We start from the raw sequence: 13,409 nt of genomic DNA on the forward strand, positions 1-13,409 counted from the left end.
CCTTCCTTTCCTTTGTTCGTAAATGTGTGTACAGTAAATGTCATATTAAACATGTTTCATTTCAGCCTCTGCTTCTTTTTTATTTACCATGTATTTTGGGAGAGCACTGAATTTATTTTATTTTATTTTATTTATTTTGTCCAATACAAATAGAAAGTTAAAGAGAATAAAAACATGTACAGTGGTCCCTCGATTTTCGCGGGTTCGAACTTTGCGAAACGGCGATACCACGTTTTTTCAAAAATATTAATTAAAAAATACTTTGCTGTTTTTTCCCCTATACCACGGTTTTTCCCGCCCGATGACGTCATACGTCATCGCCAAACTTTTGTCCGCCTTTAATATTTTTTTAAATAAACTTTAATAAATAAACATGGTAATAATCTAAATGGTTGCTAAGGGAATGAGAAATTGCAGTTTAGGGGTTTAAAGTGTTAAGGGAAGGCTTGTGATACTGTTCATAGCCAAAAATAGTGTATTTACTTCTGCATCTCTACTTCGCGGAAATTCAACTTTCGCGGGCGGTCTCGGAACGCATCCCCCGCGAAAATCGAGGGAACACTGTAGTAGTAAATATCAGGGAAAGGATAGAAGAAGAGATATGAGAATAGAATACATCAATGAAGAGTAGAGGAAAGGATATATGAATGGGAGAAAAGATATATAAAATATAGGAGAGACAATTGGACAGGGGACGGAAGGCACACTAGTGCACCTATGCTCGCCCCTTACTGACCTCTAAGGAATCTGGAGAGGTCAACCGTGGAAAGTCTAAGCGAAAAATGTTGGGGGTTGACACCATGGAGTCTGGTAATGAATGTTAAGCAACTAGGGATAAGGGATTTAAGGGATCAAACCCATGACTGGAAGCTGCCTTTTCTTTTGAAAATCCCATAAATGACTCCAAAGACAATTGCCTTTTAGATGCCACAAAAGTAGAGGTGGTCTTGCTGGTTGTAGTGGAAATTTCCTCCCACCCGCTGAACCAGTAGCGATAGCTGGCTGGACACCCTCCTGAACCAGCTCTCTCAGGAGCACCATAGGCAGCGCCATCTTGTTTTTTGCTTCTGTGCATGCACAGCTGTTGTTTTTAGCACTGCGCAGGAAACAAAACCAGCAGTGAGGTAAGTCAGAACCCACCCCTGCGTAAGAGGATAGTTTGTGGTGTTTGGGATGTTTCATATTATGGGAAATCTTTTGTTAGGAAAAAATAAGCTGCCAGTGACTTCTGAGGAGATTTAATGCCAAGGCTAGACTACCCACCGAGTCTGCTCTTGCAAAAAGAAGCTAACAAGCCTCAAATTGCTTCACCCTAGCCCATTTTCTCTATTGGTTTGAGATCTTATTTTGAAATTTTACTTTTTAATTCTTGGCTTGAACTGCTAATACTCCAGAGTCTGTTTTCATTATTAATTCCTGATCCTGGATGCTTAAAGATTTTACTACATTTTTGAAGAGTCCAATGTTTCCCACGTCAGCTTCCCAGCTGTCTGTTTACAAAGGATTTGTCACAAGTGCCCCAAGAGGAACGTTTTTTGCTGTCACCAAAGAATACATGGAACTCTTTTTCACAGATAGTGAATGAAGAATCATTGTCATCTTGCAAAAAATGTAAAGAGCAGAAGGCAATATGAACCCTGATGGATCAAGCCCATCAGAATATTCTTTTAGAGTATTTTCTATGTGTTTTGTACCTACCTAACAGTAACATTGTCCAAACCATATTTTGTGGGCTTCCTTATTAAAATTTCATGAGATGTAGCTGAAGGCCATATTGAAGAAACTGCATTTCTGTAGTCGATTAAGTTGCTCAGGATTGAAAAAGATTAATATTCAATGAGAAAATATATCCATTGCTCCCTTTAACCTAAGGTTTTATCCCCATGATATTCCACCTAGTACCTCTCTCTGTTTGTTTCAAACTGACTTTCCTAAGAACTAACATGCAGGAACAATGTTGCATTCTGCAATATTTGAACTTCAAGATGATGTGATCACTGCTTCGGTTCCAAAGTTATTGCTACCTCTTCAGATAGCTGTTACCTATTGGTGAAGATCAGGTCTGGAAGAATAGTGTCTTCTTCAACCAGCCAGGAAATGAAACTCTCAGCAAAATCTCTGAGGAATTTTTAAGACCTTGCAACCTTGGTTGATTCAGTTACTATGGCTTTCCTTCCTGAAACTTTAGTCTATGGACCACATTACCCAGACCTTTTGCCTGGTTTGGCCATCTATAGCAGTGTTTCCCAACCTTGACCACTTGAAGATATTTGGACTTCAACTCCCAGAATTCCCCAGCCAGCAAATGCTGGCTGGGGAATTCTGGGAGTTGAAGTCCAGATATCTTCAAGTGGCCAAGGTTGGGAAACACTGATCTATAGCATGCCACTACCATGCATTAGTTCTTCTTTCTCATTTTCTTACACACATAGTTTGAATGCACTTTCACACTCATTGCTGGATCCCAATACTGTATATGTGTGCATTTTCCCCCCATCCTCATCACTATCTCCTCCTCCTCCCTTTTCCTTCAGAATGAAAACATAGAATAGGCAGGAAGCTCACTTCATTGGAGACTTGTACACAATTTTTTAAAAAGAGGGAACAATTAGAGCAGAAAATGGTATTTTCCATATCAGCTCATTTTTTTGTCATTGAAGATTTACTTTATTCATCACATGCACACAGATTTTAAAAATTAAGTTATCTTAAAAATATGTTGAGTATACAAGTAAAATAATTTTTAAAAATCAGAAAATATTTGGGAAAGTACTTTACAATTTTAAAATCTGTTTCAATCAAAGCCACTGTTTTCTGAAAATAACATGATAAAGAACACACTTGGAATAATATTTTAATATTGAAGTTTAACATATAGATCAACAATGGGTACAATTCTCAACCATCAGTTATTACTGACAGAGTTTGTACAGACATGAAATATGAAGCAGAATCAGTGATTTCTTAAAACCATAAAACAACAAAACTATACTTAGATAACTCGTTTTTGAGCAAAATTTTAGCAAATGTATTTTGGTTTCTACAGAACCAATAAGAGTCCTTCTCCCCATTATTACATTTATTTACAACATGGGGTGGGGGTTTTTTAAATTACATTTCTTACAACAAAATATTGTTTTCTTTTATATCTAAAAAGAAAATAGTTTCTCTATTTCTACATGTAGTTGTCATCTAGGAGGAAGAAAAAACACTAGAAAAATGTGCCAGCACCTTTTCTTGGATTCCCCTCCTTTTTCAGTTAAGATTATGAAATCCTTCATAAATTTCAAAAATGTCCAACATGCTTGAACAACTTAACCCAGAGTTGTTATCATCTTCCCCTAATGCCTCCCTTTCTGTTGGAACTAGGATTTTCAGTTTGTGGGAGATTAATCTAAAATGGATCAAGAGCAAATATCATAAATGTTTTGGAAGAAACTGGAACAAAATCTTCAGTCCCTTAGCCCCCAATTAATGATATGGGTCTTTTACCTCCAGCTAGCCTTTAATTGTATTTTTTTGGTCTACTCTGCAAAAGATTGGAATGATTTTTTTTAAAACACCCTATGGTGCGTTTGTCAAAACTGTTAGGCATTCAGAGGCAACAAAGATAAATTTGCCTCCTCTTCCCTGTCCTGCTCTTCCCAGAACTTTAGACTCCTTCCTCCTGCTACCCAAAATGAATGTCAGCCCTCTGAATTGAAAAACTATTCATTTGGATGCTATTTCTCAAACAAATTTTAATTCCCCTGTTTTTCCAAAAATATTTTATTCATCGATGAATAGTGGCCCTATGGTCTAGATCAGGGGTGTCAAACTCAAAGGTCCAGGGGCCAAATCCAGCCAGCAGAGTACTTAGATTTGGCCTGCGGGGCCACACTGGAAACAGCGAAGGACTGGACTGCAGAGCCTCTGTCAGTGAAAATGGAGCTTGGGATAGCCACAAGCTCTGTTTTCACTGGCAGAGGGTTGCAGGCGGCCGTCATAGCCAAGAACAGAGCTCGGGAGCCTGTTTTCTCTGGCAAAGCTGCCGAGCCACTACAGGTGGCCCCAACACAAGTGATGTTGAACTGGCCATGCCTCCTCTGGTCACATCCACTCCGCCCAAGGTCCAACAGAATTCTGATGCAGCCTTCATTGAAATCAAGTTTGACACCCCTGGTCTAGATTATGTAAGTGAAAGAAACAATAGGCTTATTTTTCAATGCTTGGACCTTTTCTAGTCTTGAGGTTTAAACTTTAATTTTGAATGATCCCAAGTACCTGGAATAATACATAGTTCCACAGATCCATGTGTGGCATCTTTCAATATTATTCCAGAACAGATTGTTTGGTATCGTAGGAGTCTATTTCTTCCATTCAATCGTGTCCAAAACCACCTGGAATTTTCCTTGTGAGGTTTTTCAGAAATGGTCTGCCATTGCTTCCTTCCTAGGGCTGAGAGAAAATGACTGGCCCAAGATCAACTAACTGGCTTGTACTTTACGTGAGACTAGAAATCAATTTCTTGGTTTCTAGGCTGATACCTTATCTACTATATGAAACTGGCTCTGTGATATGAATCCAGCCATGTGTTAAGTATGGTTGCTGGTGTTTTACTTTACTTAACATAGCAATGTTCTGAAAATAACCAATAACAATCCTCACATTAGTGTATTTTCTGCCTTAACTGTGCCCTACAGAACTCCATCGTGATACTGTCCATAACCCATTCAATTCGGCCTTCTCCTCTTAGCCCCCAATACAAATACCTGTAGTCCTCATTTACCAACTGCAGTTGGGATTGGCAACTGTATTGCTATCAGATGTAAAGTAAATGTGAACATGGCCAACTTAGTGTGAAGAGGTGCAGTGTGGCTCATTAAGCATGACATCATACCATGAGCTGCAACTTCCTAATGGTTTCCCCATTGACTTGCTTGTTCGAAGCCTGCTGTTGTAAAACAAAACGAAGTGACTGTGGGATATTGCAATCATCATAAATGTGTGCTGGTTGCCAAATGCCCGAATCACAATCATATGACTGTAGGGATGCTGCCATGGCTGCTAGTTCAAGGATCAGTTGCCAAGCATCCAAACTTTGGTCATGTGACCATAGGGATGTTGCAACGGTTGTAAATGTGAAAAATGATCATAAGTCACTTTTTTCAGTGCCATTGTAACTTCAAATGGTCATTAAATGAATGGTTATAAATCGAGAACTAGCTGCACCTGATTTATGGGAAAGTTACAGACAGCATGCTGTGTCAAAACATCATACAGGCATAAGACAGCATTATTCATCCCCTGAAGGTTTAAATCTGTTTAATTCTCTTAATTTTATTCAAATTGCCATTATTTCCTGTAATTGCTAGGTAGGCAGAACAATCGATATTGTTTTAAATATTATCTTCTTTATTTTTAATATGTCACATTATGTAAATGCTTTTGTTTAAAAACCCTCAACATTTGTGTTGTGATGCAGATTTTTTTGAGGAAGGTTTTTCACTTCCATGCAGTGGTCATTGTATGTGTAAACACACTTGCATATGGGCCATTTTGTGCATTTCACCAGTAACATGCTTTCTGAAGGTTAGATATGTCTGCCTACTGGCTTCAAACGATTGGGAACCCATGGCATAATGTTAAGTTGCCTCACATCAATCGGCAAGAACCAATTACTCTTCTCTATGTTTAGTAGTGACACTATAAGAATTTGAAGTCCTCTTTTCCGCTTTCTTTTTTATCACTAATGCATATTTATTGGGATTGATGTAAGCTCCCTGTTTTCTCATTATACTTTTACTCATATGCTACAAAACTAAAGGTTATTACAAATGTATACTAAAAACGGGCAATGATCTGTAAATAGATGTATTTCTATATGTAATAAAAACAAAAATAAAACATTAAAAAAAAGAATTTGAAGTCCCATAGGGGAGCAGCCTAAGGAATGAAATACCAAACAGACAAGCTTACAAGATGACTTGGCCCACAGCTGTATAGTATAAGAGCAGGGGTGTCAAATTCAAGGCCCATGGGCCAGATCTGGCCTGCAGGGTGGAAACAGCAGACTAGCCTCCATTGCCTATGCCAGCAAAAACAGAGCTTGGGAGCCCTCCCAGGCTCTGTTTTCGCTGGCAGAGGGCTGCAGGAGGCTGTCACTGCCAAAAACAGAGCCTCAACAATTGACGTCAATCTGGCCACACCCACACTGGCCACACCCACACTGCCCCCCCCCCCAGGTCAAAGAGAATCCTGATACAGCTCTCTATGTATTTGAGCATAAAGAGCACAGAGCCAACTTGGTTTCCAAAAATAGCAGCTCACCTGGAAACCTGGGGTGTAAGCATATGTAACTTTGCTTTCACTTCCTTGCTAGTCTCATTGGATCACCAAAGACACAATAGTCATTTGGCTGCATCTAGCATGCAGACCAAAGTGGATCATCTAAGAGTTCTCTGCAGGAAGTAGTGCCTCCCAATTTCCTAACAAAGGCAGCAATTTATGCTATTAGAGAAAATAAAGAGAAACAATTGTTCATTGTCAATCACATTGCTCATCAATGTAGGTTTTTCCAGTTTAGTTTTTAAGGACTGGAGCTAAAATGCATAAAGTAAATAAACTAAATATAAAGTAATTTTTACTGCATATTTAACCATCCAAACTCTTAGTGGAGCTTTAGCTTCAGCTGCTCAGAAATACTATACTGAATCTAACTGACATACTCCCAGTGATCCAATCTTCCTTGACACTGTGATATGTCAGGATTCTGGATAATGATTTGGGGAAAAGTATTTTAACACATCAAGTTAAATGTTTTAAAGCAGAGAATATCCATACTGTGCATTGCCTTCAATAGATTGTATTACAGTGTGTACGATTTGTTGTATACTAAAAAAATAGATATGCATCTGTACTTTTTAAAAACCCTGCAAAATATTTATCTTAGTCTCCAAAAACAGAAATTCCCATTCCAATATGATGACCACACTCCAAAACACAGTGAATGCGTAAACAACAGGGTTCAGTGGCATTACTTTAAAGCAGTTTTCCTTAGGATTATGTATATGCAAAGTGTGCTTTCATATTTATCAATTTGGCCCGCCTTTTTGTAAGCTGTTTTGAGTGCAACAAATGTGAGATTAAATATTCTATGACCATCAACAACAAGAAAAAGAAAAGCAATGGTTTAGAACAGGAGTGTCAAACAGCATTGACACATGACATATTGCGACTTTTCCCCTTTTTGCTAAACCAGGCATGGCTAACATGTAATGCTCCGAGCCTGCAGGCTGTGAGTTTGACAACCTTGCTTTAGAATGAGCTATAGGGCAGGAATGAACAATTTTGTTTTCTATCCACAGTCATACTTCCAGGGAGGTTAAACTATGGAGTTCACTTGATGCTACTGGATGGAATAGAAGCAAGCTCTCTGTGGGATTAAAGGCATCAATTTTCTCTGCAACCCTGATCTCCTGTTTTATTTCTATCTTCTTGATATCTTCTCCCTCCCACTGTCTCACCCCTTCTTCCCTGTCAACCAAGCAGGCTGTGTGGAAAGGGAAGAATCACTTTTGCCAAATAATTCTATTATCTTATGACATTATAACTTTAACTTTTTTGAAATGAGACTGAGGACCACTTGAGATTATCCTTATTATTCTAGAGAATAAGAACAGAGTCTTGAGAACTGTCATAGCTTCTTTGTACTATCTCTTATAACGATCAAAGTTAGTTTGTATGTTATTTGACTTTTCTTTCTCATGTTTCCTTATTTTTCACATCTGAGTAATATTTTGTGAATGACCACCCTTTACAGTTCACTCACTCCTTCCTATTCCCAAGGTCAGGTACGTATTTTATCACATCGATGAAGAGTGATAATAGATGTTTGCACTGCACTTAAACACACTACACTACCTCTTCATTTGTACACATGTTGAGCTCCAATATCTCTTTTATTTTTTGCTCACACATTATCTTGGCAGCTAGTAACCATCAAAATAGTGCAAACAGTGACACTGACAATTCTTCTGTAATTACCTTTCCCTCCCCTTAAGTAATTTGTACTGCTGAGATCAATGGCTGAATTCATTTAGACATGAAATCACATTAACAAAGCAACGTATACATTTCCTTTAAAAAAAAAACCCTCCTCACAGGATTGGCTGCCAAATAAACAAGAAACCGAAAAAGAATTTAAGTAGCATGATTAGGAAATTAAAATGGTGTTAGAAACATAGAAACATTTCTCCCACTTACTTGTAATATTGGGTTACCTTTTATCAATTGCTTGCAAGATATCTCAGTAACATTTTGCAAACGACACCCACATCTCTAAGTAGCACCCACTAAACCAAACCAAACAGAAAATAACTGTTGCATAATGTTGCTATACATTCAAAGTGGAAATTGTTGAACACACAACAGAAGGCAAAAAAAAATAAATTGGCAGCAATCTCTCTACTACTAAAAATTTTTAATACAGCAAATATGAAAGTGTGTATTCACACACAAGATAGGCTTTAACATCAGACTTCTATTACCTTGCTGGTCAAAAGAATGCCCACTGAAGCACACAAAGGATAATCAAAACACTTCTCAATGGCTTTAATATGAACCCAGTTACTTGTATGAAGGAAGTACCAGGGCAATTACTGAGTCTGTGCCTTTTGCATTGCAAAAGTATTCTCTCTCCTTTGCCTGCACACCTTGGCTCTTCCCTGAGTCATCTTCATGTGCTGCAAGCTCCTTGTCCTAAGCCAAGTCCCAAATGACCAAGCTGTAAATCAAAAATTGCCATTAGAGATATTAGGCCTGGATACCCTGAAGACATTTTCCTGCATATCTTTTCTTTTTCCCCACCCCAACTTTTAAAGTGAATGAAACAGGTTTAGAATGTGCTTGTCATGGTTGTCCAATTATATCCATGGCATATAGAAATAATTTAGAATGGGGCAATGGCCTAGAGGTGGAATTAATGAAGAGCCGAGGTGGCGCAGTGGGTATTGTGGAGTACTGCAGGCCACTAAAGCTGACTGCTAGATCTACAGGTCAGTGGTTCAAATCTCACCACTGGCTCAAGGTTGACTCAGCCTTCCATCCTTCCGAGGTGAGTAAAACGAGGACCCAGATTATGGGGTCAATATGCTGGCTCTGTTTAAAAAGTGCAATTGCTAACATGTTATAAGCTGCCCTGAGTCTAAGGAGAAGGGCGGCATTAAAAAAATCAAAAAATAAATAAATAATTGCCTCACAATCAGGAGGCTGTGGGGTTGATCCTAGGTAGTGGAAGATACTTCTCTCTCTCTCTGGGCACAATGAGTAATTGTCTGCTGTGAACTCTGCATAGGTGTCAGGAAGGGCATCAGTTAGTAAAGGCTCGAGCTCCTTTCAGTCACCCCGACTCCATCCCAATGCAAGGGATTATAGGATTATCAAAAGAAATATATATACCGTATTTTTCGCTCCATAAGACGCAGTTTTTTTCCTCCCAAAGTAGGATGAAAAATCAGCGGCGTCTTATGGAGCGAAGCTGCAGGCAGGGAGGGGGGGGAGGCGCTGGAGCAGAGGGGGGGCGAAATACTCACCAAAAGGGAGGCGGAGCGTGGCCGGGTACCGTGTCTTCGCCTCCGCGCGCTGCCTCCGCCCGGCCGAAAACAAAACGGCTCCAAAAGTCGGCCGGGCTCCCGGGAGGTGGTGCGCGACTGTTTCCTCTTCGCTGCAGAGCCACACGGAGGCGAAGACACGGTGCCCGGCCACGCTCCGCCTCCCGGGAGCCCAGCCGATTTTTGGAGCCGTTTTGTTTTCAGCTGGGCTCCCGGGAGGCGGAGCGTGGCCGGGCACCGTGTCTTCGCCTCCGTGTGGCTCTGCAGCGAAGAGGAAACAATCGCGCACCACCTCCCGGGAGCCCGGCCGACTTTTGGAGCCGTTTTGTTCTCGGCCGGGCGGAGGCAGCGCGCGGAGGCGAAGACACGGTACCCGGCCACGCTCCGCCTCCCGGGAGCCCAGCTGAAAACAAAACGGCTCCAAAAATCGGCTGGGCTCCCGGGAGGCGGTGCGCGACTGTTTCCTCTTCGCTGCAGAGCTGTCGGGAAGAGGCGAAGACAACGGCGCCCTCCACTCTCTCTCCCTCTCTCTCTCTCTCTTTTTCTCTCTGTTGCCGGCATGGTGAACGAGAGAGAAAGAGAGAGAGAAATAAAGGAGGGGAGAAAGAATGAGAAAGAAAGCGAGAAAGTAAGCAAGAGAGAAAGACAGGGAAAGAAAGCAAGAGAAAGAGAAAGAGAGGGGGGAAGAAGGGGGAGGGAAAGACATAGAGGGAGGGAAGGAGGGAGAGAGAAAGAACAAAAAAGAGGGAGGAAGGAAGAGAGAAAGGAAGAGGGATGGAGAGAGAGGGAATGAAAGATGAAGGAAGGGAGAGAGAAAGGGGGAGGGAGAGATAGAAAGGAGGGAGAAGGGGATAGTTAGGGAGAGGGAAAAGGAAGGGCTTGGAGAAAGGCAGGGGGAAAGAAAGATAGAAAGGAAAGAGGGAGGGAGAGATAGAAAGGAAAAAGGGAGGGAGGAAAGAGGGAGGGAGAGATAGAAAGGAAAGAGGGAGGGAAAGATAGAAAGAAAAGAGGGAGGGAGAGATAGAAAGGAAAGTGGGAGGGAGGAAAGAGGGAGGAAGACATAGAAAGGATAGAATTATGGATGCAAGAACTTGCTCATGTGTGATAGCTACTTTTTGGCTCAAAATATTTTTGTTCTATTTTCCTCCTCTAAAATCTAGGTGCGTCTTATCAGCAGGTGCGTCTTATAGAGCGAAAAATACGGTATATATATTTAGCTGAAATTTTAAAATTAAGAGAGACTAGGATGGTACCATTTCGGCCTTGTTCTGGCCTCATCAGCTAGCCACACCCTTACTGGGAGATAGTTAGATAGATAGATAGATAGATAGATAGATAGATAGATAGATAGATAGATAGATAGATAGATAGATAGATAGATAGATAGATACACACACACACACACACACTCACACATACATGTTTTCGTAGATTTTCACGGGTATATGTATGTAGATTGTTCTGAGTTCGGGTTTTGCCCCATGTAATATTTTGAGTGTCTATGCGACGTTTTGGTGAAATCACATTCACCATCATTAGGCTGAAGTTGTAAGCTTCGTGCTCCTGTAGATATAGTTTGTTTGCAACTGCCATTTGTTCCTTATAAATAGTGGTGGGGGTGGAGATTTGGTTTGAATGTAGCAAGTAGATTGGGTGGCTATGTTTTAATGATTTGATTGGTTGGTGGAATCACATTTAGTTGAAGGATTGACATGGTGATGATTATGATATGTTTTTTTGTTTAGGGCTGGTTTCCAAATTTCTGGTAGGCGGGACGTGTCATCACATTTATTCATGCTGAAGGGATGTTTTTCTATCTCTATGGCTTCCATGGTTATTCTTTTATATACGTGTTCTGTTTTGGAGAGTAATTTAGTTTTTTCGAAGTCAATTTCATGTCCTGTTTTTTTAATGTGCTGGACAAGGGAGGAAGTTTTTTCTTCTTTTTTGACTGCATTTTTATGTTCTGCAATGCGTGCGTTTATTCTTCAATTAGATTAGATTAGATTAGATTTATTGGATTTATATGCCGCCCCTCTCCGCAAACTCGGGGCGGCTCACAAGAACAATAAAACAGTACATAATAACAAATAACAAATCCAATGCCCACCAATCTAATTACAGTTTAAAATTAATAAATTTATAACAATCCCAATGTATATAAAAACAGACACACAGTCAATCAATCAATGGCAATTAGTTTGTCCAATGTATGTGGCTGCACATGTTTTGCATGGTATTTCATAGATTCCTTGGTTTTCGAGATGGATTTTGTCTTTTGGGTTTCTTAGGATGTTTGATATTTTCTGGTTAGTGACAAATGAAGTTTTGATATTATGTTTGATATTATGTTTTAAATTATTAAAAATCTCCACAAACATAATATCAAAACTTAGAACGAAGCTTACAACTTCAGCCTTTATCCCCTTTATATAATTTTCTTGGAAGATTGTGGTGCTCTTGGAGCTTGGTGGGGTTTTTGCAGATATTTCATTACCAATCTATGTGACATTGTCATCTCTTGACTACTGCATGTAGTGATTTGAGGCTTTCCTGTGGAAAATTTCCATACCTTATTCCTCTTAACTTCAGAGTTTTTGTGTGTTGATGCTGAGGGTCTTCCACACAGTCGTTTTAGCCATTTCTTCTGAGATATTAATATCTGCAGGATCAGACCTGTAATAACATTTTCGTTAAGGTAATTTCTTAATTTATAAAATTATTTTCATCATTTAGAGATGATTTCCCTGCCTTAAAATGAGGAAGGAATTATTCACAGACTATTTTAATGGTTCTTTTCTGTGACCACATGAACGAAACCATGATTATAGCAATTCTAAAACCAGAAGTGTGGAATGCCAGAATGTTTAAATATTAAAAGCTCTCTGTCAATGAACAAATACAGTTCATACATATATGTATCCCTATAAAGGGAGTCGAGGTAAGAAATAGCACATCCATTTTTCTAATATTGTTATCCCTTTCTTAGTTGTATACTGCCCTCATTAGATATAGGCAGTCCTCAGTTTACGACCATAGTTAAGCCCCAAAATTATGTTGCTAAATGAGACAGATGTTGAGCGAGTTTTGTCCCATTTTACCACCTTTCTTGCCACAGTTATGAAGAGAATCATTGCAGTTCTTAAATTAGTAACATGGTTGTTAAGTGAATCTGGCTTCCATATTGACATTCCTTGTCAGAAAGTCAAAAAAATGGCCACCAGACATGGCAGCCATCATAAATGTGAGGCAGCTGCCAAGCATCTGAATTTTGATCACATGACCATGGGGATGCTGCAATGGTTGCAAGCACGAACAAACAATTGTCAGTATTTTTTTCCCCACTGATGTTGTAACTTTGGATGGTCACTAAACAAATGGTTGTAAGTCGAGGACTATCAAGCTTGCAAGCTCTTTCATTATTACACTCTCAGAATAAAGATTTTTTTAAAACCCTTGATCAGGGGATAAAATAATGTGCTGAAGGTGACCAGACTAAGGATTCTAGCCAGATGAATACCTGATAAGCAGATAATTTCCCTAATTTCCTCCTCAAGAACTAAGATGCGTCTTATACTCTGAAAAATACGGTAAGTGGAGAGAGTTGTGGCTGATGCTACTACCCGAGGCATTCTTACGTGGAAGGAGGACAGACACACACACACATATTGTGATATTAACTGGTGCGGGTGGTGCTATATTTTTGAACAACAACCCTATTTTCCCCAAAATAAAACATCCCCTGATAATAAGCCCCATCAGGCTTTTGAGTGCATGGCAATAAGGCCAAGCTCTTATTTCAAGGTTTAAAAACATATA

General features: G+C 39.8%; 1 protein-coding gene across 4 annotated transcripts in view; it reads right to left on the minus strand.

The window, feature by feature from the left end:
- Positions 1-7,909: 7,909 nt before the first annotated feature.
- Positions 7,910-13,409, minus strand: part of SLC4A8 (solute carrier family 4 member 8) — a 104,436-nt gene continuing 98,936 nt past the window's right edge. For all 4 annotated transcript variants that reach the window (XM_070740702.1, XM_070740701.1, XM_070740699.1 and 1 more), the window contains 2 exons: positions 12,163-12,266; positions 7,910-8,764 (listed from right to left, as the gene is read on the minus strand). In XM_070740702.1, the coding sequence (XP_070596803.1) occupies positions 12,179-12,266 (88 nt within the window). In that variant the 3' untranslated portion in view covers positions 7,910-8,764; positions 12,163-12,178. The remainder of the gene's footprint in view (positions 8,765-12,162; positions 12,267-13,409) is intronic.

This window comes from Erythrolamprus reginae, chromosome 2 (assembly GCF_031021105.1).
Source record: "Erythrolamprus reginae isolate rEryReg1 chromosome 2, rEryReg1.hap1, whole genome shotgun sequence".
In the NCBI taxonomy this organism is placed as follows: Eukaryota; Metazoa; Chordata; class Lepidosauria; order Squamata; family Dipsadidae; genus Erythrolamprus; species Erythrolamprus reginae.